At 46.6% G+C, this 21,354-nt stretch overlaps 1 protein-coding gene across 2 annotated transcripts in view; it reads right to left on the bottom strand.

Annotated features, from left to right (window-relative positions):
• The window catches only part of EXT2 (exostosin glycosyltransferase 2), a 129,314-nt gene that overhangs the window by 92,276 nt on the left and 15,684 nt on the right, over positions 1-21,354 (bottom strand). For both annotated transcript variants that reach the window (XM_082660262.1, XM_082660261.1), the window contains exons 4-7: positions 19,814-19,930; positions 13,439-13,634; positions 11,485-11,624; positions 8,414-8,507 (exon numbers count right to left, since the gene is read on the bottom strand). In XM_082660262.1, coding sequence (XP_082516388.1) covers positions 8,414-8,507; positions 11,485-11,624; positions 13,439-13,634; positions 19,814-19,930 — 547 coding nt within the window. The remainder of the gene's footprint in view (positions 1-8,413; positions 8,508-11,484; positions 11,625-13,438; positions 13,635-19,813; positions 19,931-21,354) is intronic.

Genomic DNA, 21,354 nt, shown 5'->3' with positions numbered 1-21,354 from the left:
CTTTAAGTCAGTGATTTCATTTAATCAACACAATTGCTCTATCGTATTATTATCCCCAGGTCTGAGATAAGAAAATTGATGCTTGGCAAAGCTAGGTAATTTGCCCACATTCACGAAGTTGATAGACAAGACACCACAGCTTGGGATGCAAATTCAGGTCTCTCCGAGTCAAAAGCCCATGTGGTTTCCACTACCAACACTTCTCAAACTTTCTGGACTGGGACCCACACTAAGAAACATACAAATACATTTTATACTGCAACTCACCATGCGCATTCATACAAAAGAAACAAAGGTTTCAGGAAGTATTTACCCTTGCTATGTCATAATTTAGTATCTTTCTATTATCTTTCATTTTTAAAAAATAAAATGCCAGTCAAGACCCACTGAACTGACTTCATGATCCACTAATGAATCATGAGACCCTCAGTCTGGAAAATACTGCAGTACCCAATGTCCCCCTTTCCCCCAAAAAGTCATCGGCTGGGATCAGAAAACCTGGGTTCAAGGGTAGGCTCAGCTCTGACCCTAGCAATTCATTCTCAAGATCACTTGAACTCTAGGGTTTATACATCATTTATAAAACATGAGAAAGGGGTTGAATAATTTCTAAAGTCCCTTCCAGCTCTTTGATTTTTTTCCCTCAATCTCCTTAATCGATACTGCTTTCCCCTCTCATCACACATCCTTTCATTACTCTCCACTTGTCAGTGACCTTCCCTTCCTTCTAACTCCCTACAAAGTTCTCTGCTCCTGGGATTCCAATTCCCCCCCTCGGGCTGCTCCATCTGACCTACCGAGTCTTTCCCACAGAAGCCAGCCTCTGGGAGAAGGTCAGTACCTCTCAGAGCATCCTCTCTCCCTATTCGAGGCCAGCCAGTCGTGAAGCCCCCTTCACCTTCTGATCTGTTCCTGACTCTCCACAGTACGACTGAGTGACAGCACTTCTGGCCTCTTCATTCATATACTACTGAAAGTACGCTCCCCAGCACCGTGATGGCCTTTCTTACAGACAGGATCTGTGTCCCTCCCTCCCTCCCTTTTCAAAAATCTCCCTCAGTGTGCCCATACCATTCTAGGAACAAAGCAGGTACTCAATACATATTCATTTGATGGGTTTGCACTATGAAATCAAGGACTCTAAATAATTCTCTAGATTTAGAGAATATTTAGGTGGGTTGCTCTAGGAAAAGTCGCCAAACCAGTTAAAATTGGCATCACAATACAATAAGCGAGCATTTACAGACGGAGCTCCATCTACTACCCGTGATGCTCGCCATGGACAAGGTATGCCCAGGTTGCCAAGGAAAGCAGCTTTATGGTCTCTCCATCTGGACTGTAAGGATTTAAATCTCAGAAGCTATACAAAATAACTGCAAGTCAGCCCATACCTTAAAGACAGGGAAATTTATTTACAGGCCCTAGTGCACTATAAATTTGAGACAGTTCTATTAAAATGCTTTTCTTGGCTTCCCATCAGATACTTGGCAAGAGTCTTTTTCCAATAAGGTTCTTAATACTGAAGTTGAAAAAAAAGGTAAGTTAAACACATAAAAATGCTCTTCCTTAAGAGTTTCGATTAAATGAGTCCTTGTTTTATCCTACTTTAAACATACATTGACCGGTCTCCTTCACAACATGGATTTATACATTCAGGAAAACTCCAACAGAGTATACAGTGCTACTGAAACAAAATTATGAAACTCAAAATATCCCGTAATCACACTCTTCCCCAAGGCTCTCCCGCTGGCCAAAGAGCCTGCCTTTGTATCAGACCATGGTTGTCTGTTTCACAGGGAGAACTCCAGGGATCAGGTCAGTGTGTTTGTTGAAGGGTAAGTGATCCAGTATCTTTTTTTAGGGCAAGTACAAAAGTAGGGATGGGGAAATAGAGCTTGGAGTGGCATGTTGGGACTGGAGAGCGGGGGGGGGGGGGGGGGGGGGAAGGAAGGGAAGCAGGGAACACTTGGCGTTTTTTAAAAGCCCTGAGAGTTCAGTTTATATATATTAGAAAATTTTCAGTTTCACAGTGGGGGGGATAAGAGTGACAGACATTATAATACTGATCCTGGAAATGAGAAGTGAAATCTTTTCCACATTCTTCATAACATATTTCCAGGGATGTGTCCAGTCCCAAGTGTCTCAAGCAACCACGTTTTGGGGAAGACTATCCCGTAAGCAGTTAGCCTGAATTACTGGGAAGGGCATCCTGATTTTCAGCCTCGATCCAGGCCACAAAGCTCTATAATTTGAATAAAGTTGTGGGCAGCAAAAGAGTATGTTCCCTGTCTGTCCCTTACATATTGTGTGGTCTCGGGAGGATCACTTTACATCTCTTCTCTTCAGTTTCCTCACATTAAAAAATTCGGATTACTCCTCTCGCTGCCTATCTCACTACTCTGTTTACAGAGTTTGCTTTGTAAACTGTGTGTGTGTTGCGGGGGGGGGGAGCAGGGGGAAGGAGGGAGGGAGAAATGGACACAGACTGCTAGGTAGCATCAATGGACACAACAGTCAAGCCACCAGCATAGGGAACCCTCAGAGAACACATCCCTCTGGACTGCTGAGGCTTCCAGATATCCGAGGATTTACACCTTTAAGTGAATCACAAAACCTTTTTAAAAAATAAAAACAAATATTTTAGATAGAAAACTTTATAAAATATTTTACATGAAAGCCAATATTTTTAAAAAATATATATATGCTAAACAAAATTTAAACCCTCACTTAAAGACTGCAGGGCATCACCAAGAAGAGCCATTTCTGTATCTCCTCAGTTTGAAGATGCCCATCAGTAACATCTTCAAGGGGATGAAACAGAAACTATATTCAATGGTCAAAGTGATGGGAAGACTCATTTGGATGCCAGAAATCCAAAAGATGAAAAACAAACACACGCATACTTCTTTGAACCGAGGAATTCCGCCATCTTACAATGACACGCCCATATCGTGAAGCGCACACAGCGGTCTGCATACATCCAAAGTGCTGAGAGTTCTATTTCTAAAATAGCTTTTCCGTCTTCTCTATTCATGCCTGACTGGCAGATGACCCATCTCACAGACCCTCAGGTGTAGTCTTTCTCTCTTTCAAATTTGTCACTTTTAGACTACTATGGCTATGGAAAGCGGATAATTTAATGTGCTGAAATTGCTGCCTCCCGTCGGGGCTCTCCCCTGAATAAAATGCATGCGCTCTGGTGGACACACACGCACTTACTGTTCTGTGGTCTCTTCTGCTCTCTCCTCCGGCACAGCTACACCTAACTACAGTCCTGCTAGGTGAGGGTACCACAGTTTCTTCGATGGAAGTGTTCTTTTTCCTAATCAGCCCATTATACCTTCAAGTACTCCTCCATGGCACAAATATTTGGTAGGCTTAGTAGGAAAATATGAAGGCAGACTGAGATGGGTCAGTGTAATAGACTGAAAAGAAACGGATATTTTAACTTAGCCAAGCATTAAAGGAGAGATAGAGCAAAGAAGATGCTGAATGTTTCTGCCACCTCAAAGGCTCCCAGTCAATTGAGTACAAAGAAGAGTTCAAAGGCAAGGCAGGCTCCTGACTTCCACCTCCTAGTGTGGCTGAGGTTAGAGGTCACTGCTGGTGGAGCCACTGACCAATAAAAGAATGTTTGGAAACTCCGCTCAACAGATAAACTGGGGATCCGTTTACGCCTTCCCCCCTATCCACACAAACAGTTCTAACTATACAGTCCAGTGTCTATTCAGCCCTCCAATATCCCAGATTGCTTTCTTTTCCATTGTGATTCAAAGGGAGACTGGGGATGTGAATGTTCCATACGACTATAGAAAAATACTTCTTCCTGGTTTCCAATGTGAGAAAGATGGTTGACGGGACTCCCCATCTTTAAAGCTTACATCAAATGCTACCTCCCCAATAAAGCTGTCCCTAACAGCTTTAACCCGTACTTCCTCCCATGTCAGACCCCTGACATCCTTTGGAAAACGTGCACCGTCTTCTCAGCTTTCTTCAGGCTTATTCCCACACATCCCCAAGATGGCTGTCAGGCCTCAGTGGGTGGGGATCACAGGTTGCTTATCATCTCCCATCATCTCCCCTTGGGGGAAAAACATAATTAGGGCTGCACTGAATTAATTAACTAGTTAATTTAGCTCACAGGACAATTAAAGGCCGACTGGTGAGTTGGCTTTATACTGCTGTAACTATTAACCTCTCATTGAAGGAACTGGTTTTTAACTTAACCACAAAAAACCCCATAAGCCACCCCAGCTCTTTCAATGCCATATATGCCAGTACTGCTGGCTGTTCGCCTTTAGGGGTAGATGACACAGATGCAGGTTGTACTTCAAAAATCTTAGCTTGACCCCAGCTCTTACTTCAGGGTCTAGCCCTGCATTTAACGTTATGGCTGCTTCACTAGTGCATCTAAGGTCAGGTGGAAAACTTAATTAGGTTTCCTTGTCAGGCAGAATATCCTTCTCTCTTGGTACATCCTAACTCCCGAGTCATGTTAAGGATTTTCACCATGTATTCATCGATCAGATTATAGCCCCTGAACTCTAAGCTGCAAAAAGTTACTGCAATACCTTCATCACCAAGATCCCACCCCACATCTCTGGGGTCAATTCAGAAACTCTGGCTCTATTCCATCACAGGAGAGCAGAATCCTGTGCTAAGTGCAGGAAGGAGCGGGTCTCGAGAAAGCGGCTCTGAGGACAATGTCAACGTAGCTCACAGCACTTAGGACTTCTTGGAAACAAATACTCAAAAGGAAAATCAGTCACTTAAAAGTGGATGGAGCCCTCTGCTGGCTACAACTGTCCACGCAGGCCCTTGAGCCGGTTCTGAGTTGCTGAGCAAGAAAATCAGACCCTCTGTTCCTCGGTCTCAGCTCATTCTAACATGATCAACCAGGGGTTCCAAGGTATCAGCTACCGATGCAACCAGGTTTTCCCCTAAAAGTTTATGCCTGTCTTACAAAAAGACTCAAATTTGACCTCCCTAAAGAGAATTCACTAAGGTGTAAAAACTTTCCAGAACCAAGTGTGTGCTATTTTTTCAGTTACTCCTGCCAAGGTCAGATTAAATCAATGGAGGGTATACAGAAGGCAAAATGACAAGCATATTCGGGAAAGGACAAAAGAGAGAGATGATTAACTATCAATAGAAAAGTGGTTCCCAATCACAGAAATTCTGCTCCATGGGGGGCATTTGGTAACGTCTAGAGACATTGCCAGTTGTCACAACTTGGGAGACAGGTGTACTGCTGGCATCTGGCAGCTGAACTTACTCATCCTTTATAACTATCTGGGAATTGCTTCAACCAGATAATCTCACCTTTAGTTGAGATCAGTCCAGTCTAGAAATGTGAGGTTGGGAGAAGAAAAGAGGTCGTTCTGGAGATGTAGAATATTCAGAGAAAGGGGAGCAGGACTAAACGGGGCATGGCAGCAGAGTGCCAGAAGGTCTGAAAACAGCACAGAGAAAAGGGGCATCAGCAAGCAGAGGGAGGTTTAGAAACGGGAGGCAGGAAAGTACCAAGACTGCCTTTATCCTCCAAGTTGACATAATGTGGGTTATTCACCACCAGAGACAGTGACAGGCCCTCATGACAGGAGGTGGTCATGGGAAAGAGATGACCACTTAATTATTAATGTTGTCAAGGACAAGAGTTTCACAGCGTTTTTTAACAGCTGAATGAAACATGAGAGATGTTCTAGCCAATGCCTTGATTTCATAAATGAGGAAAGGAAAGTCCAAGGAGCTTTGGTAACTTGTCATGGTTGTATAATTAACAGGGACAGACCCAGAGCTCAAACTCGAGTCTTTTGACTCCAAGTGTGTCTCTTTGAACCAAAATAACCTAAAAGTACACTGTTTTAAGTAACCTTTAGTCATTCCATCTCAACGGTTCTATGATTCCAAGCCTGTCACCGAAAAGGCCGGCCAGGCTCATCTCAGACCTATGGTTCCCAAACCAAGCTCCCGGAAAACAAGGGCGTTCTGTGAGCTGACAGTGGGAGCTCTGCTTGGGAACTAAGTGATTCTCTTTCCAACACGAAGGTGGCTGGGGGGAGAAGGTAACTGGACAGAACTTGCTCATTTTTACCTACCCAGTGTTTTCTTAGCCTTTTAGACTAAATCTAGAAAAAGATATCTGATTTAGCAGATGATTTTCTATTTAATTATGTTAACAAATCAAGATGCCATAAAAAGAAACACAAAGAGCATAAATACCAGCGCCCTTCAAGGAGCATTTTCTTCTCCATGAGTTGTAAGAATCACAGGTTTAGATCAAGAACACAGAGATCTCTAGACTGACTTTCTAATTCACTAAAACTCAGATGAGGTCAGGAGTTAAGTAACACACGGGGAAGCCCAGAAACTTAAAACGAACATGGGTGTGCTATGAAAAAACTTCAGGGAGGCTAAGCTCAACCTGTGATTTGTTTTCAAATCAGAACACCAAAATGTTTTACAGATGAGGCTACTGAGGTCCAGAGAAGGCAGATCCTTGGCCAAGGGCACAGAGTTAGTAACTGGGCAAGCTGGCATTCAACACAGGCAGGCTGGGGTAAGAACCTACAGACTTCATTACTGTGTGATGTGTCATCTCTTTGGTTTAAGCAGCTCAGTACCAAAATAAAGAGGGGGACTGACCACATTCACTAACTCCCTCCTAAAACCCTGAAATGACAATTAAGGGGAATTTTTAAAAATTAAGGCATAATCACTGAAAGATAAAGAGAACGGGGGAGGAGATAACAGCAACAAAATGTGGAAGCGGAAAAGCAGAAGGAAAGGTGGTAGCTGACGCTATAGGCCCAAGAGAGCGCATCCTAGATCAGCTGAGAAAAATCTGGGTTCCGCTGCAGAGACTCAGGGGAAAAGGCAGTGCTCAGGGCAGGAGGACAGATGGAAAATGTATTTAAGAAGCAGTCAGAAGCCCAGAATTCCTCCCCATTCCACACACAGCTGGGTGACTGCCCTGCCCTAGCCCAGACAGAGGCTTGAGGCTCGTTCCTGGGACAGGTTAGATACAGGGGTGCACGGGGCAGTTACATCCTCAATGCTGACAGCCCTCCAAACCTCTTCTCCAGCTCAGCACCTACATAGATAATTTTGATAGAAATAAAAACTTGTTAAAATCCATTAAAAAAAAAAAAAGAACTAGAGAGAACCATAATCTGAAAGGATACATACACCCCAGTATTCACTGCGGCTCTGTTTACAATAGTCAAGGCATGGAAGTAACCTAAATGTCCATCAACAGATGAACGGATAAAGAAGATGTGGCCCATATATACAATGGAATATTACTCAGCCATAAAAAAAGAATGAAGTAATGCCATTTGCAGCAACATGGATGGACCCAGAGATTATCATACTAAGTGAAGTAAGTCAGACAGAGAAAGACAAATATCATATGATATCACTTATATGTAGAATCTAAAAAAAATGGTACAAATGAACTTATTTACAAAACAGAAACAGAGGGACTTCGCTGGCGGTCCAGTGGTTAAGACCCTGCGCTTCCAATGCAGGGGGCGTTTGGTCCCTGGTTAGGGAACTAAGATCCCACATGCTGCGCTGCGTGCCGCACAGCACGGCCAAAAAAATAAATAAATAGAGTGGATATATGTATGTGTATAACTGATTCACTGTACAGTAGAAACTAACACAACACTGTAAATCAACTATGCGCCAATAAAAATTTTTTTAAAAAAAAGAAAGGAAAAAAAGAAATAGAGACAACATGCACAGTACCAATACTGGGATAGTCTTTTTTCAGTTTTTAACTTGTTTCACATTTAAGCCCAACTAAACTTCTTTTGGGAGAGAGAAACGGCAGAAGGACTAAACAGGACACGTGGTGGATGCGTTAGACAGTGGAGAGCAGCCCAGGGGAAGGGGCATCAGAAGGTAGACGAGAGACCTGGGAGGGGAAGAGGGAGGGTGTACGTGTTCTGGGGAGAGGAGGGCACCTCCTAATCACGAGGGCCGCTGAAGGGGGGATCCAGGCCAGCTGACACCAAGACACTCTCGGGGTCAAGCCTCCTCAGAAGCATCACCCTGAAACGTGCTGGCTTCCACAGCCACCTCAGTCACCAGAACCCTCACCTGCCGTGTAAACCACCTTCCAGAGAGGGGCAGCTCTGCGTCCTGAGCACACCGCTGAGGTGTGACCCTAGCATCACAGCACGCTTACCTCAGGAGCATTTCTGAATCTCTGATAGTTATTATTCCAAACCTTACCTGATGCAACTCCCTAATGCTGCTTTCCTCTTTTAAGTTTGGCTGGTCAATGTAGTGGAGGAAATAAATCCCACTCCCGCACTCAGCAGCCATCGCTCTGTACCCAAGCAGCCAGGGCCACCCTTCCACGTCACCCACGCCCCCTCGCCCACAGGGCTGCCTGGTCCCTTACCTGTCTCTGCATTTCTTCAATCTGTCTTTGGGGGATGCTCTGCAGAATACTGTACACATCCGACATCTTTTCTTCTGGCACAGCCACAGATGCTCTAGAGACAAGAGCAAAACAACTGATGGACGCGCAGCCCTGTACACAAAGCACTGCTACGTACATTTCTTGTTTAATTCTCACAAGCAGAAGCAACAACACCCAAACTACCCTCAGCCCCACAGTCCTTGCAGGGAGTAGTCCCTCTTCCTCGCCCCTTTCTCAGGGCTGACCAGCTCCCTCTCTCAGCTCCCCAGCACCACTCCATTCCTCTCCCATCCTCTGTCCACTCCCCACTGTGCTTCAGCCACACAGGTACCCTCTCGGTCTCCTGAACATACCACACTATGCCTAACCACAGGGGCTCTGCGTGTCCAATTCTGCCTGCCTGGTCCTCTTCTTCACTCCTCACTGCCCGCTCCGAATTAACAATGACTCTTCTTCAGCTACATTCCCCAATCCATTCATTTCCTCAGCATGTACTTATGGAGCCCCTACTATGTGCTAGGTCCTGGCAATACCACAGTGAACAAATCAGACATGGAAGGCAGGCCAGGGAGTGAGAGGACCAGGGGAACACCCGAGGGAAAGCATTCCAGGAGGAACAATAAACAAAAGGCCCTGAGGAAGCAGGGTGTCGGGAACGTTCCAGCAACAGCAAGGAGGCCAGTGTGGCAGGAGCACAGTAAAGGAGGTGGAGAATACCAGGCAATGAAGAGAAACAGGGGAGGGAGGGTCACAGCAAAGCCTCTGGGGCCTCCCTGGCCATTTAAGGACTTACGCTTTCACTGAGATAGAAAACCACAGAAGGGGTCAGGAAGGCACGGCACGATCTGGTTAGGTTCCAACAGGATCATTCTGCCTGAAGAGTTGGAACAAACTACAGAAAGCAGGAGCGGAAGCAGGGAGAACAGCTGGGGCCCCTTGCAGGGTCCAGAAAAGGGATGCTGAGAGAGAGGAAGTGATGAAAGTGACGAGGGAGCAGAGCCAGCAGGACGTGCCACCAGATTAGAGATGCTGGGTAAGGGAGAGAGGGCTCGATGACGACTTACCCTTCATGGATTCAGCAGAGTTGGTCATTACATTCGTCTAGGTTAATTTATTAAAACCTGAGACCCCCTCCGCCCACTAGCCTAGTCCCTTAGGATGGAACCATGTCTGGTCCCAATCACCAGCATACCCGAGCACCTGGCATACTGCCTAGCACAATTGCGCTTAATAAATACTTGTTAAATAAGTAAATGATTTCTACCATACAGATGGGAAAACTGAGGCTCAAAAAGGTTAAATGATTGGCAAGATCACAAAGCTAGCCAGGAATAGAGCTGGTTATCTGAACCCCAGCCTTCTGTCTTCAAATCCAGAGCCCTTCCACCACTTATCCCTAATTACAACTACCCAAGCACATCTAGATCCTCGTAGGAATGAATATCTTCTCAGACTCAGCTCAGGGTCACTGCCTCTGAGAAGCCCTACCCGACTCCACAGCCAGCAAGGGTATGTGTCTCTTCCTCCCCCTCCAAGCATCCCATCCAGCCAGGGCTGCATCTCAGCTCTGCATCTGGTAATCACTGGCTTACTTGTCTATCTCCCACCACTGGACTAAGAGCTTCTCAGAGGCAAGACCTGACCTTGATCATCTTTGTATCCCCATACGCAACACAGTACCTGGCAAAGAGAGGGTGCTCAATACATATTTCCACAGATGAATAAGTGACTGGAAGTGGCTCATCACTTCTCCAGGACACAGAGAATCACACACCCTCCTCCTCCAGGCTGAACTGGGCTCCCTCCCTGTTCTGGGTTTCCATAGCACCCCCTGCATGCATCTGTTACAGCGTTTAGCATACAATACTATAATTGTGGGTTTGTCTTCCCCACTGGATTCTCACCTCCTTAAGAGCAGAGCCTGTATTATTCACGGTAGGCTTTCCAGTAAATGTGAGATAAATGAATGTACACATGAATGAATGCTACTTAAATTGTTCAAATACCTGTGGTGACCAGGCTTGAACAGGGTATCAAAAAAGGTGGGAGGGGCTTCCCTGGTGGCGCAGTGGTTGAGAGTCCGCCTGCCGATGCAGGGGACACGGGTTCGTGCCCTGGTCCGGGAAGATCCCACGTGCCGCGGAGCGGCTGGGCCCGTGAGCCGTGGCCGCTGGACCTGCGCGTCCGGAGCCTGTGCTCCGCAGCGGGAGGGGCCACAACAGTGAGAGGCCCGCATACCTCAAAAAAAAAAAAAAAATGTGGGAGAGGAGAAAGCAATTAAGCATTTGAGGCAAAGACAAGCCTGAGAGGTATGTACAAAAGGAACTCGTTTTCAAAAACCTTTAACCTCCAATGTCCTGGGGAAATGAAACAACAAGAGACGAGCAGACTACTCCATGAAGCACAGCACTGACAGTCATGTCCAGGCAGGACGCACGCGTGTCCATCCATCCACTGGGAGTGTTTCTAAGCTTTCACCCGTGTGCAGGCGCTCTGCCTCCAGCCAGCACTTCATGCAAATTCAACAGACTCTAGAGCAGTGGTTCTCAACGGTGGCTACAAATCAGAATTGCCCATGGAGCTTCAAAAGTCCTGAGGACAAGGCCCAGGTATGTGTTTAAAAGTTCTTCAGGTGAGTACACTCTACAGTCACAGCTGAGAACCACTGCTCTAGGTCAAGGGTAAACGGCCAGATGGTAAATATTTTAGGTTTTGCAAGCCACGTAATCTCTGTCATTTTAAACTACAGTACTCAACTCTGCCACTGTCACTCAAAAACAGCCGAAGATCATGTGTAAATGAATGGGCATGCTGTGATTCAATAAAACTTTATTTACAAACACTGGCAGCCTGCCATATTTGGCCCAAAGGCCTGTTGGCCAACCTCGGCTCCAGGCCGACGGACTAACTTTCCTTATGGAAAATATAGCAAAAACAGTCTGAAGGAGTAGTTCTCCAACCTAGCTATGCGTTACAATTGCTGGGGGGACTTTTAAAATCTAATCCATGCAGGACTCTTGGTGTAAAGTTTATCAGAAGGTAACACCCACCTCTTCCAGTCAAGAACTTCAGAGAAAGGCAAAATGTAAGAGTCTGCAATGATAACTGGGATACAGCCGGCCCGCAACACGTCACTCAACACCGCCTGGCCCAGCCGAGCTCCTCGAAGGACCACACAAAAAGTAGCCTCCTGCAGGAATACAGGCAGAGGGAGGGATTACATACCAATTTCACTGATCCACTTACGCTGATCCCGGCAGACCATGAAGTTCTCTCAAGGGCTGAAGCCAAGCAACACCAAAAATGTTGAAAGGTAACAGGTCACACCAGTAAGACTGAAAAGTTTAAGTGGCTGCAATGTTCTGGTTTTCCACTCTCCAGTATCAGCGCAATGCCTCCACTGCTGGCATTCTGAAAATGTTCACAACACACGTCTACGTCTTCCTCTGGACACTCAACAACGTGACTTTGCAAGGGCTGGATTCTTTCAGTCCTAGTGTGCTGTGTACACACACTGTGGCACAGTGGCTGCACAGCGCTCAGAACACTTACCTCCGCCTACCTTGTTATAGAATTATTTGATCTGGGCCTATCAGTCTCCCTAGAGGACCCCCTAAATAGAAAGCATCAAATCTCCTTTTATCTTTCCACTCCCTATGGCATCTAGAAGTGTGCTTTGCATATAGAAGACATTCACTTCATGAATGCAATGCCTTAGAAAACATAGTAAGACAGACATGTTCTATTTAGAAACAATCCATCGAACAAAAAGCAAAATCTCAAAAAATTTCTTCCTCGTTCACTGCCTCAAACTTGTACTCGATGTGGGACACGTTTGGGAAAGTGAGACATGTACACGAGAAGAAACAGCTGCAATAAGTCAACCAAAATAAGAAAAGACCCCATCTCTAATACTCAGTTTCTCCCAGTTTTTGCCTCTTCAGGAGGAAAAAAAGTTAAAAAACAAAACACTGTTTAATCTTTAAAGCTAGAGAAAAGGAAAGTTCAGAAAAAATATGAAGAAACTCAACATGCCAAATTCCTCCGGGGATAAACCAGAAAACAGCAAGAGTGGAAAAAGGGCATCAGTCATGGTGGAGGCGCAGGTGGACAGCTCAGCTGGCCCCAAAGAGTCGGTGTCCAGATGTGCACACACGTGCTGATAACCATTTTTCCTGTCTAGACAAAGGTTACTATAAATACTCGTGCTCACATCACCACTGTTATCAGTCAGACATTCCAGAGGAGATGCAGCACTTTTTGAAAGAAAGTATTTTAACAATCTCAGCATGGGCCAGTACTCTTTGGAGATTAAAAAAAAAAAAAAACAAAAAAACACACCAGCTCCTTGATATTTCTCCTTGAACTAACCTGTCTGTATTTTAAATATTTAAGTGAACAAAACTCAATTTCTCCTTTCCTAGCCTCCAGGCCCTTGCAATGTGAAATATCCTGCTTATAAAACATCCCCAAAAGGACTACTCTGCTTCTGGTTATGGAAGCCCTGCCACTTCCACAATACCAGTAGGACATGCTAAGGGCGGCAAAAACACCACGAGACAAAAACGGTAACAAAAAATAAAAACCTCCCACTCAGGAAAAGCTGACCATGGCCTTGCGGGTTGGCACAGTCAGAGGATACAAGCTGCACCTTCGAGAAGGAAGTTTCTCTGGGCTGGATTATGAATACAGTGGTAAAAGCAAAATACATATGCCTGCTTTGTCTATGTGGCTTTTCTATAAATCTATGGGATTTGTGCTTTTGCAGTAAGATGAAGATCTGAAAGGAGTAGGAACGCTCACAGGCCAAGCAGCTTTGCACAAACAGTACACAGATGCCAAAGCTCCTGGAGGTCCATGGCTGCAGTGAAGAGCACTCTGTCTTCCTCTCCCCTTGGGGAGTGCTGCTAGCTGAACGTGGGAAACACCTGTCTGCTGGGGTCAGTTTCACCTTGCGGATGTGACCTGTGCCGAGCCCCGAGAGAGGAGCCGGGTGGCACTCACCTGCAGCACCTGTGGGTAATCGAAGACCTGGTGCTTGTGGCAACGCTTTCGGGCAGCGGGGATGCCCTCGGAGAGGTTGGTGCACTTGTCCAGGACTAACGCCGCTTCTCCGTGTCTGGCCTGGAGGGCGGCCAGCTCCTCTCTGTACTCGGGATGCAGAGCCATCTGGGACGACAGGAGGAAGTACCGCCGTGGCCTACGAAGGACAAAACGAGGGACTGGGACCTTGCAGCCGCTGTGCGAGTCAAGGTGAGACCAACTTTGTTATTAAACTTAATGGCAACAAGCATTTTCTCACCCTTCTTTATTCACATCCTTGACTTTTTGGGAAATTATACTCTGCGGCATTGTTGAATATCTAAAATATTATACAGTCTAAGAAAGCAATCTATGTCTCATTCACATGCTGAAGCGTCATGCCGTCATTAAAGATTTCATTTGGGAAAAGTTCTTAATGTTTTGAGGAAATGCTTATAATATGCCGAGCTAAGGGAACATGCTTTACGTGTGTGTGTATGTATATGTGTAAAGACAGAAACGGACTGACTGGTTGATTATTTGGAAGAACATCAAATGTTGCCATTAGTTCTATATGAGCTCTCTGCTCTGAAAAGGAACTGAGAGCGGGCTGCATCCTTCAAACAGGAAAACAAGGGGTCTTAATGGACAGCAGTGGCTGTGAAAGCAGAATAGGTGAAAGACTGCTTCCGGCTGTTGGGTGGCACTCTATGCCACTCAACATCCCCATCCTCAAGGCCACAGGGACTCGGGAAGACCAGACTGGGCACTGAGAACAAGTGGAAAAAACCATCTTCACCAAGGGATAGAACCAGTCTTAACATCCGGATAGCAGGAAAATGGAGTGAAAGGAGGACTTCCAAGAAGCTAGCGCCATTTTAATCTCCACGAGAGACAAAACGTGAGCACAAAGTGAGTAAGCCAGGAGTTGGGGGAAGACTCTGGGGAGACCAGATGGTAAGTCATTCCCTCCCGCAGGCAGACAGGTTACAGAGCATAAACACGACATGGGCTGAGGGACCAGCAGGGATCACTGTAGAAGAAAGGAAGAATATAAAGCAGGTTCCAGAGGAAATGAAACCCCCATCAGACCTAGAAGCAGGACTCACTCAAATCTACCTCAAACTGGTACAGACCGGGGAAAATACTGAACGTACACCTCTCTAGGTGCTGCCACCAGGGAAGATAACAGGAAGCGATGCATGAGGAACAACCCAAAGGCCACAGTCTGAACCCCACTCCCCATCCCACCGCTTTCCTTCTTGCTTTGGGGGAAAGAAAGGGTAATTGTTTTGTTTTTCCACGGTTTCTCAGGCTTATCTGGAGGGTCCAGCTGGAGAACACCGTATGCATCCACCCATGGCCAAAGAATAATCATTCTCTAACGGAGCAGGTGGCACCTTCCCAAGCATTACGCTTCATGCCCACAAGACCCAGAGCAGTGATTGAGAAGGTGAACACTCTCCCTGCCAGCAATTCAGCTCAACAGAGCAGCAGTCACCGTAGCTGTGCATGGCTCTCAAATCCTCAGAGCCATTTCTTCTGGTCATTTCTTTCTATAGCTGAACTAAAAGCAAAGGGTATTGCCCACACCACAGGGAGGAAAGAAAGGGACAAGCAGATTCCCTAGAACTTCACTGCCCAACAGCAGTTAGCCACGTGAGACCATTTAAATCTATTAAAATTTAAAATCCAGTTCCGCAGTCACATTAGCCACATTTCAACTGCTCAACAGCCATATGTGGCCAGTGGGCACCTGACAGCACGAATACAGATCATCTCCTCGCTGAAAGTTCTATTTGAGAAAGCTGCCCTGGACGGTAGTGCAGACCCAGAGCCCGGGGTAGAGGCAAGCAGAGGTAAGAGAGACGTGGAACAGCAGCCCGTCAGGGAGACAGTGTGGATCAGCTGTAGCGACTGGTTTCGCTCATCCTGGGCAACTTCCCCCTAAATCACGTTTTATTGAACAATACACTGTATATTTACAGCCAAAAGTATTCCTTCTAGCCACTGAAACAGACTCTTGAATTCTACTCCCAGCCCTGAGCCTCAATTATTTTTCTTTTGTAAAAGCAATTTTAATTTTCAGAGGGATGACTTATGATGGGAAGATCACATACGGGGAGCACTCTCAGATCATCCCAAAGTGAAGACCGCCTCCATTCAAAGTATTTCTGTAATCAAACTTGTCTGTTTAAACAGGAGGAAGATTTACAGTCAAACTCTCAAGACAAGCATGGAAACCACCTTAACAATTAAAGCCATTTGAAAATGAAATGAACTGTCTTGTGAGGTGCTGAGTCCTTTTTATGACAAATCAGAAAACCTTTCATTAAGAAGTAACAGCAAAAGGTATACATTAAGTTAGAGCTGAACGGTCTCTAAAGGTCTTTCCAATTCCCAAGACACTGGTTCTACGGTGGATGTCCTGGAGCCCTGGGACTCGCTGGATATTTCTGGAGATTTTCTATTTAAGCAACATAAAACTGGTGCTCCGGGCTGCTAAGAACAAGAATAAACATGCTGGTATCCAAGGGGGTGTCCATGCAGGAGGAGGTAAAGTGCTGGAGTCCTGGAGGGAAGAGGGTGCTTCTGCACAGCGGGGTGGCCCGCCCACAGGGAATGCTGAAGTCTTAGTGGGGGGAGAGCTTCTACTTGGGGGAAGAGCAGGGAGGTGGCCTGGCACAGAGTACGAGATCCCTAAAAGAGTGACAGGGGAAGGGGTAGAGGTAGTTATGGCCCCCCAGCATGGGATGCTGAGACCAGGTGAGGTTAGGAGGGCATCCGGGCAGCCCAGGAGACTGTTAGAGGCTGAAAGCGTGGGGAAGGGTGATGGCAAGAGTAGCATCACTCCAGTGCGGGCGGCGGTCAGACTCAAGAAGGGTGAGGAGGGTATCTGTCCTGGGGTGATGGGGAGAGCAGGAGCGCTACATGAGGGTCAGAGTCTGAGTGGGCGTGGAGAGGGTATCTGTGCAGTGAGGGGGCAGCGGCAACAACGCGACAGAATTCTGGTCCCATACAAGAGGGCTGATCAGATAAGACACTGAGGATAAGGGGAGCCAGATTTCTCACTGTCAGTGAAGGGAATCACAAATATGTAAAGAGAGGGAATTCCCTGGCGGTCCAGTGGTTAGGACTCCACGCTTCCACTGCCGACGTACCAGGTTCGATACCTGGTTGGGGAACTAGGATCCCGCAAGAGGCGCAGTGAAAAAATATATATATATATATACACATATGGAAAGAGAGAAAAACCAGAATGCCCCTGCAGTGTTGGATGGAATTGAAGATACCGATATGAACGCATGGTTTTCAATACACGTAGACACAGAGAGACAGAGAGAGAGAGAGAGAGAGAGAGAGAGAAAGAGAGAGAGAGAGACCCATCTATATAGACAGAGAAATAAATACAGATGCTAACATGTGGTGCTCAAAGAAACTCTTGAGTAAAGAAAGGCTCTGGGTTGGATTTCACTGTTAAGAACACAGTTCTATTTTTAGACATTCAGCCACCAGGCTCCCTGGGTCCCCACCTACCACTACCATTTTCTACATAAATGTGCAGATGTGAACAAGAGTCTAAAAATGTTCCCCCTGCCTGCATGCTGGCTCTCCCTGACCCGGCAGATGGCTGGTCGATGGAGTAGGCCCATTTTAGTTTTAAGCAAACAAAATCTTAAGGTGGATTTGTTTTTCTTTCAAGGACTAAAATTACCAGCTATGACTTTCATGTTTCCTCCCAGCAGTGCTGATATCGAAGCTTAAGTAAAATCATGCTGAGAACTCGAAGTCTCCCTCAATAGTAACAGTTGTAAACTCCCAATTTAGTTCCTTTTAGAGAGAAAATGACAAGAATTCCAGCTGAGGCCAACACAGCTGTGAGAAGAAGCTATCAGTAGCAGCAGTCCTCAGCTTCCCATTGAAAAATATTGAGAGAGATTTAAAATAAAAACAAGCCTCTTACTACTCTATGCAGCCCTCAAGAGGTGTGGGAATTCCCTTAAAAAGCAACTCTCACAAAGAGCAACAGATCCCAAATGTTGCCGCGAGGTCACCCACACTGCCTCCTCCCAAGTCCCTGGAAAGTGTGATGAGTCTGGAGCCTGTCTTTGCTTTGCTTTGCTTTTTTCCCCCTTTTTTTCAGAGGGAGGGGAGTGTTGTTTGTAAAAGAAACACAACTGCAGGGCCAGACTGCAAAACCGGTGGGGAAATGGAGAGGGCGGGTCTAAGTCGGGCTGTAGAAATCCACCCCTTGGCCAGCAGGGGGAGGACCACGCCCATCGCAGCCTTTAGTGTCCTTCTGCTACCCTTGAAGGTACAGTGCTACTCTATCTAGTTACTGAACATCAGAAGTTTAGAAATCAACTGCAGCCTTAAGCCATCTAAAGATGTTAATTTCAGCCTAGTTATACACAAAAATTAGAGATTAAGTTACCAAGAAAACACCACCGAGAAAACAGCCTGTAAATCTTTGAAACTACTCTCTGAAGGTAATTACTGTTCGGAGTGGTTTGCTCTCCTTTGTTTCAGCTTCACTGAATCTTTTCCTTTCGGTATGTTTTTTTCCCTGGATTAAGTCTAAAGGGAAGTGACAGTCCTAAACCAATGTAAGAGAGCTAGGGACGTCCCTGGTAGCGCAGTGGTTAAGAATCCGCCTGCCAATGCAGGGGGCACGGGTTCGAGCCCTGGTCCGGGAAGATCCCACATGCCGCGGAGCAACTAAGCCCGTGCGCCACAACTACTGAGCCTGCGCTCTAGAGCCCGCCAGCTTCAACTACTGAGCCTGCACACCACAACTACTGAAGCCCACGCACCTAGAGCCCGTGCTGCGCAACAAGAGAAGCCACCGCAACGAGAAGCCCGCGCACCGCAACAAAGAGTAGCCTCCGCTCACCGCAACTAGAGAAAGCCCATGCGCAGCAATGAAGACACAACACGGCCAAAAATAAATAAATAAATTTATTTTAAAAAAAGAGAGCTAGATTATACTCAAGAGATGACACGATAAAGAGAGTTTCGTCCGAGCAGTCTTAAGAAAGAGGCCCAGAGGCAGCTGAGCCGGCCTGCCAGACTCGCTCCTCACCTGCTCACACCCTGTCTTGCCCAGGCTTTCTCGGCCGCAGCACTGCCAACACTTGGACCCAATGAGTCTTTGTAGTGAGGCCTGCCCTGGGCATCATAGAGATTTAGCGTCATCGCCGGCCTCCACCCACTAGATGCCTGCAGCACCTTGTGCAGAGCAGAGTTAACACAGACTGACGGCTCTCTTTTTCGAAAGGCTGGCCCTCGGCTGGTGCACAGAACTTCGATTTGGGGGGAGAACTGTAAGGATGGCTCACTGGGCCCAAACTGTACAGACAACAGGGTTTATACTGAACACCTGCTTTCCTTCTGGGAGCCTGGAATTATGCACAGCACGTGCTACGCAGAGACTGCACATGGGATTCGTTCCCAAAAAAACCCTGGGCGCTGAATCTCTAACGAGCTTAGCTGGTGGGCAGCATTTCACACGGTTGTCTCAACTTGGTGCTGGGGGAAGTAAGCCCCTCCTGTGTGATGCCAAGGGGAGGGCACCCTTGGAAGCCCCTGGTGTCCCCGGACGTCACCCCATGTGCCTTTGCTCTCTGGGGACTGTGATTTACATCCTGTTGCTGTAATAAAACATAGCCACGAGTATGACTACACACTGAGTCCTGTGGGTCCTCCTGCAAATCATCAAAATTGGAGGTGGTCTTGGGGATGGACGATGGACGGGAGCAGGTCATTAGTCTGATGAAAATGAGGAAAAGGATTTCCAGACAATGTTTACAGCCCAGAAAAACTGAGAGAGCAAAGCTTATTCTAAGGAAAAAAAAAAAAAAAGCTAGAGATGGAGACAGTGGTCATGTAGTCGAGGGTCTTGAAAGACATTTTAAGGACTCTGGGCTTCCCAAGAACAACGTGATGCCAAGCGTCAAACTGGAGAACCGCGAGACCAGAGGCAGAAGACCACAGAGGAAGCCATTTCAGCAATCCAAAGGAAGGACGACAGTCGCCTGGCGCAGGGTGGGTGCAGAGAGACGGAGAGGTAGACAGAGCTAGAAAATATTGAATACGTAGGATGCAGAATCAATAGGACTTCTTATTCTGATACAGGAAGTAAGGGAGAGGAAAGAGTTGACGACACCACATAGATTTCTGATTTGGGAAGCCTGGTAGACAGCACTCAAAACTGACTGAGCGAGAGAGAGAACTGAAGGATCAGTAAAGTTGGGGTGAGGCAGGGAAATGGCAGACTCAAAGACCCTGGCCTGTAATCGATGCTTTGGCCCTCGCCGGCATCTCCCAGCACACCCTGCTGTGCCGAATGCTCCTCACCCTGGTCCTTTCTCTGGAAGGTCCACCTCGGCTGACAGCGGACTATAGACAGGAATGCTGACGTCGTAGCCTTGCCGGTAAGTCCATGTAGAAAAGCCACCACCAGCCAACAGAGCCCTGAAAGCAAAGGATTTTGTCAAATGATGAGAAAGAGAGAAGGTCTTCATTCTGATAAGCTCTGTGGAAAGGGGTAATTGAATATTCATAACAATATCAACCACAGCTAATGTTTACTAAGTCCGTTTTCTACAAAGGCACTGTGCTCAATGTTGTACAATCACACCTCCTGGACATCAGCTGCATCCTGTTCCTGAGTCACCACCCTTCCTCGGGGTCCTAAGTAGTCTTTCCCCACTTTCTATGTTTTAAAATACATCACAGCCAGGAGGACTCCCTTTGAACAGCCCCTCTGTCACCTCATTCAGATCCCATTCACCTCTCCCAAAAGTCATACCCAACTCTTAAACACACTTACAATAACAGCAATAATAATAGGTCTGTACAGGACAACTGGCTGGGGAAGTCACTTACCAACCCCACTGACTGGAATCTCAGGGGACAATGGACAAAGAAAGCAGTGGTGACGGCAAAGTATCACATCTCATGTTGCCTACACCCCAGCCTCTCTCCAATTCCCGCCCCGAGCAGTTCTTTCCACTGTCATCCCAGAGCTCCGTGTGCATCGCGTAACCTCTACCAGCTCTCACCATCCATTCCAGCTACTCAGTCTTATTAACGCAATTCCGTCTACAGGAAGCAGAATCCAGAACTGGACATTTAGTGCTTCTCTTGCAGTCTGTATGCATGAGCTTTTATTCTCCTTAGTTAGAAAGCCAAGAAGACTCTGTTTTAATTGGATCCAGCAAGTAGTACAATGACACTTCATCAGAAAGGAAGCAGGTGTATATCACACCAACTTTTACAGTTATTCTGCCCCTGGGGCTGCAAACCCATCAAATCACTTACTGGGGCAGAGTGATGCCAGTTCCATGCACTGCACAGTCTGAGCCAAAGTGTATGAACTGAAAAGCCACATTCTGTGCCATCTTGATTGCTACCAATCCCCTCCCTGCCCTGATGACAGCCTACATTCCCTTCTAACATGACCAGTGTAAGTTCAAAGATTTTCAAACCACCCCTGGAAATCCCAATGTGTTTGTTTAAGCTTTAGGAAACCAAGAATTGGTCAGGGAGGTAACGTGCAGGCTAAAAACCTCTCCAGCTGCCAGTCCTCTATGTAAGACTCAGTAACTAGCCTTCGTATCAACATACGGTCTTATTTTTCTTGAGTGGCATTCAGCAATGAATCCGTCCAACATGAATCTGGGTGGGTTCCATGACCATGATGGCAAGCAGACTGCATGGGTCCCCACAACCTATGTGCAGAGAAGCAAACACTGATCCGACATACAGGCACCAAGCAGTCCAGGTAAGCCAGGGTAGTGGGTGATGAGGTAATTACACCCACACCCCAGAGGACAGGAGCATGTGTATGTAGTGAGAAAGGAAGCAGGTGTACATGATGCCAACTTTTACTGTTA

This window comes from Grampus griseus (assembly GCF_964374135.1).
Source record: "Grampus griseus genome assembly, chromosome: 8".
NCBI lineage: Eukaryota > Metazoa > Chordata > Mammalia > Artiodactyla > Delphinidae > Grampus > Grampus griseus.
The sequence above is the reverse complement of the archived record's forward strand: the minus strand, read 5'-3'. Positions and strand labels throughout refer to the sequence as shown.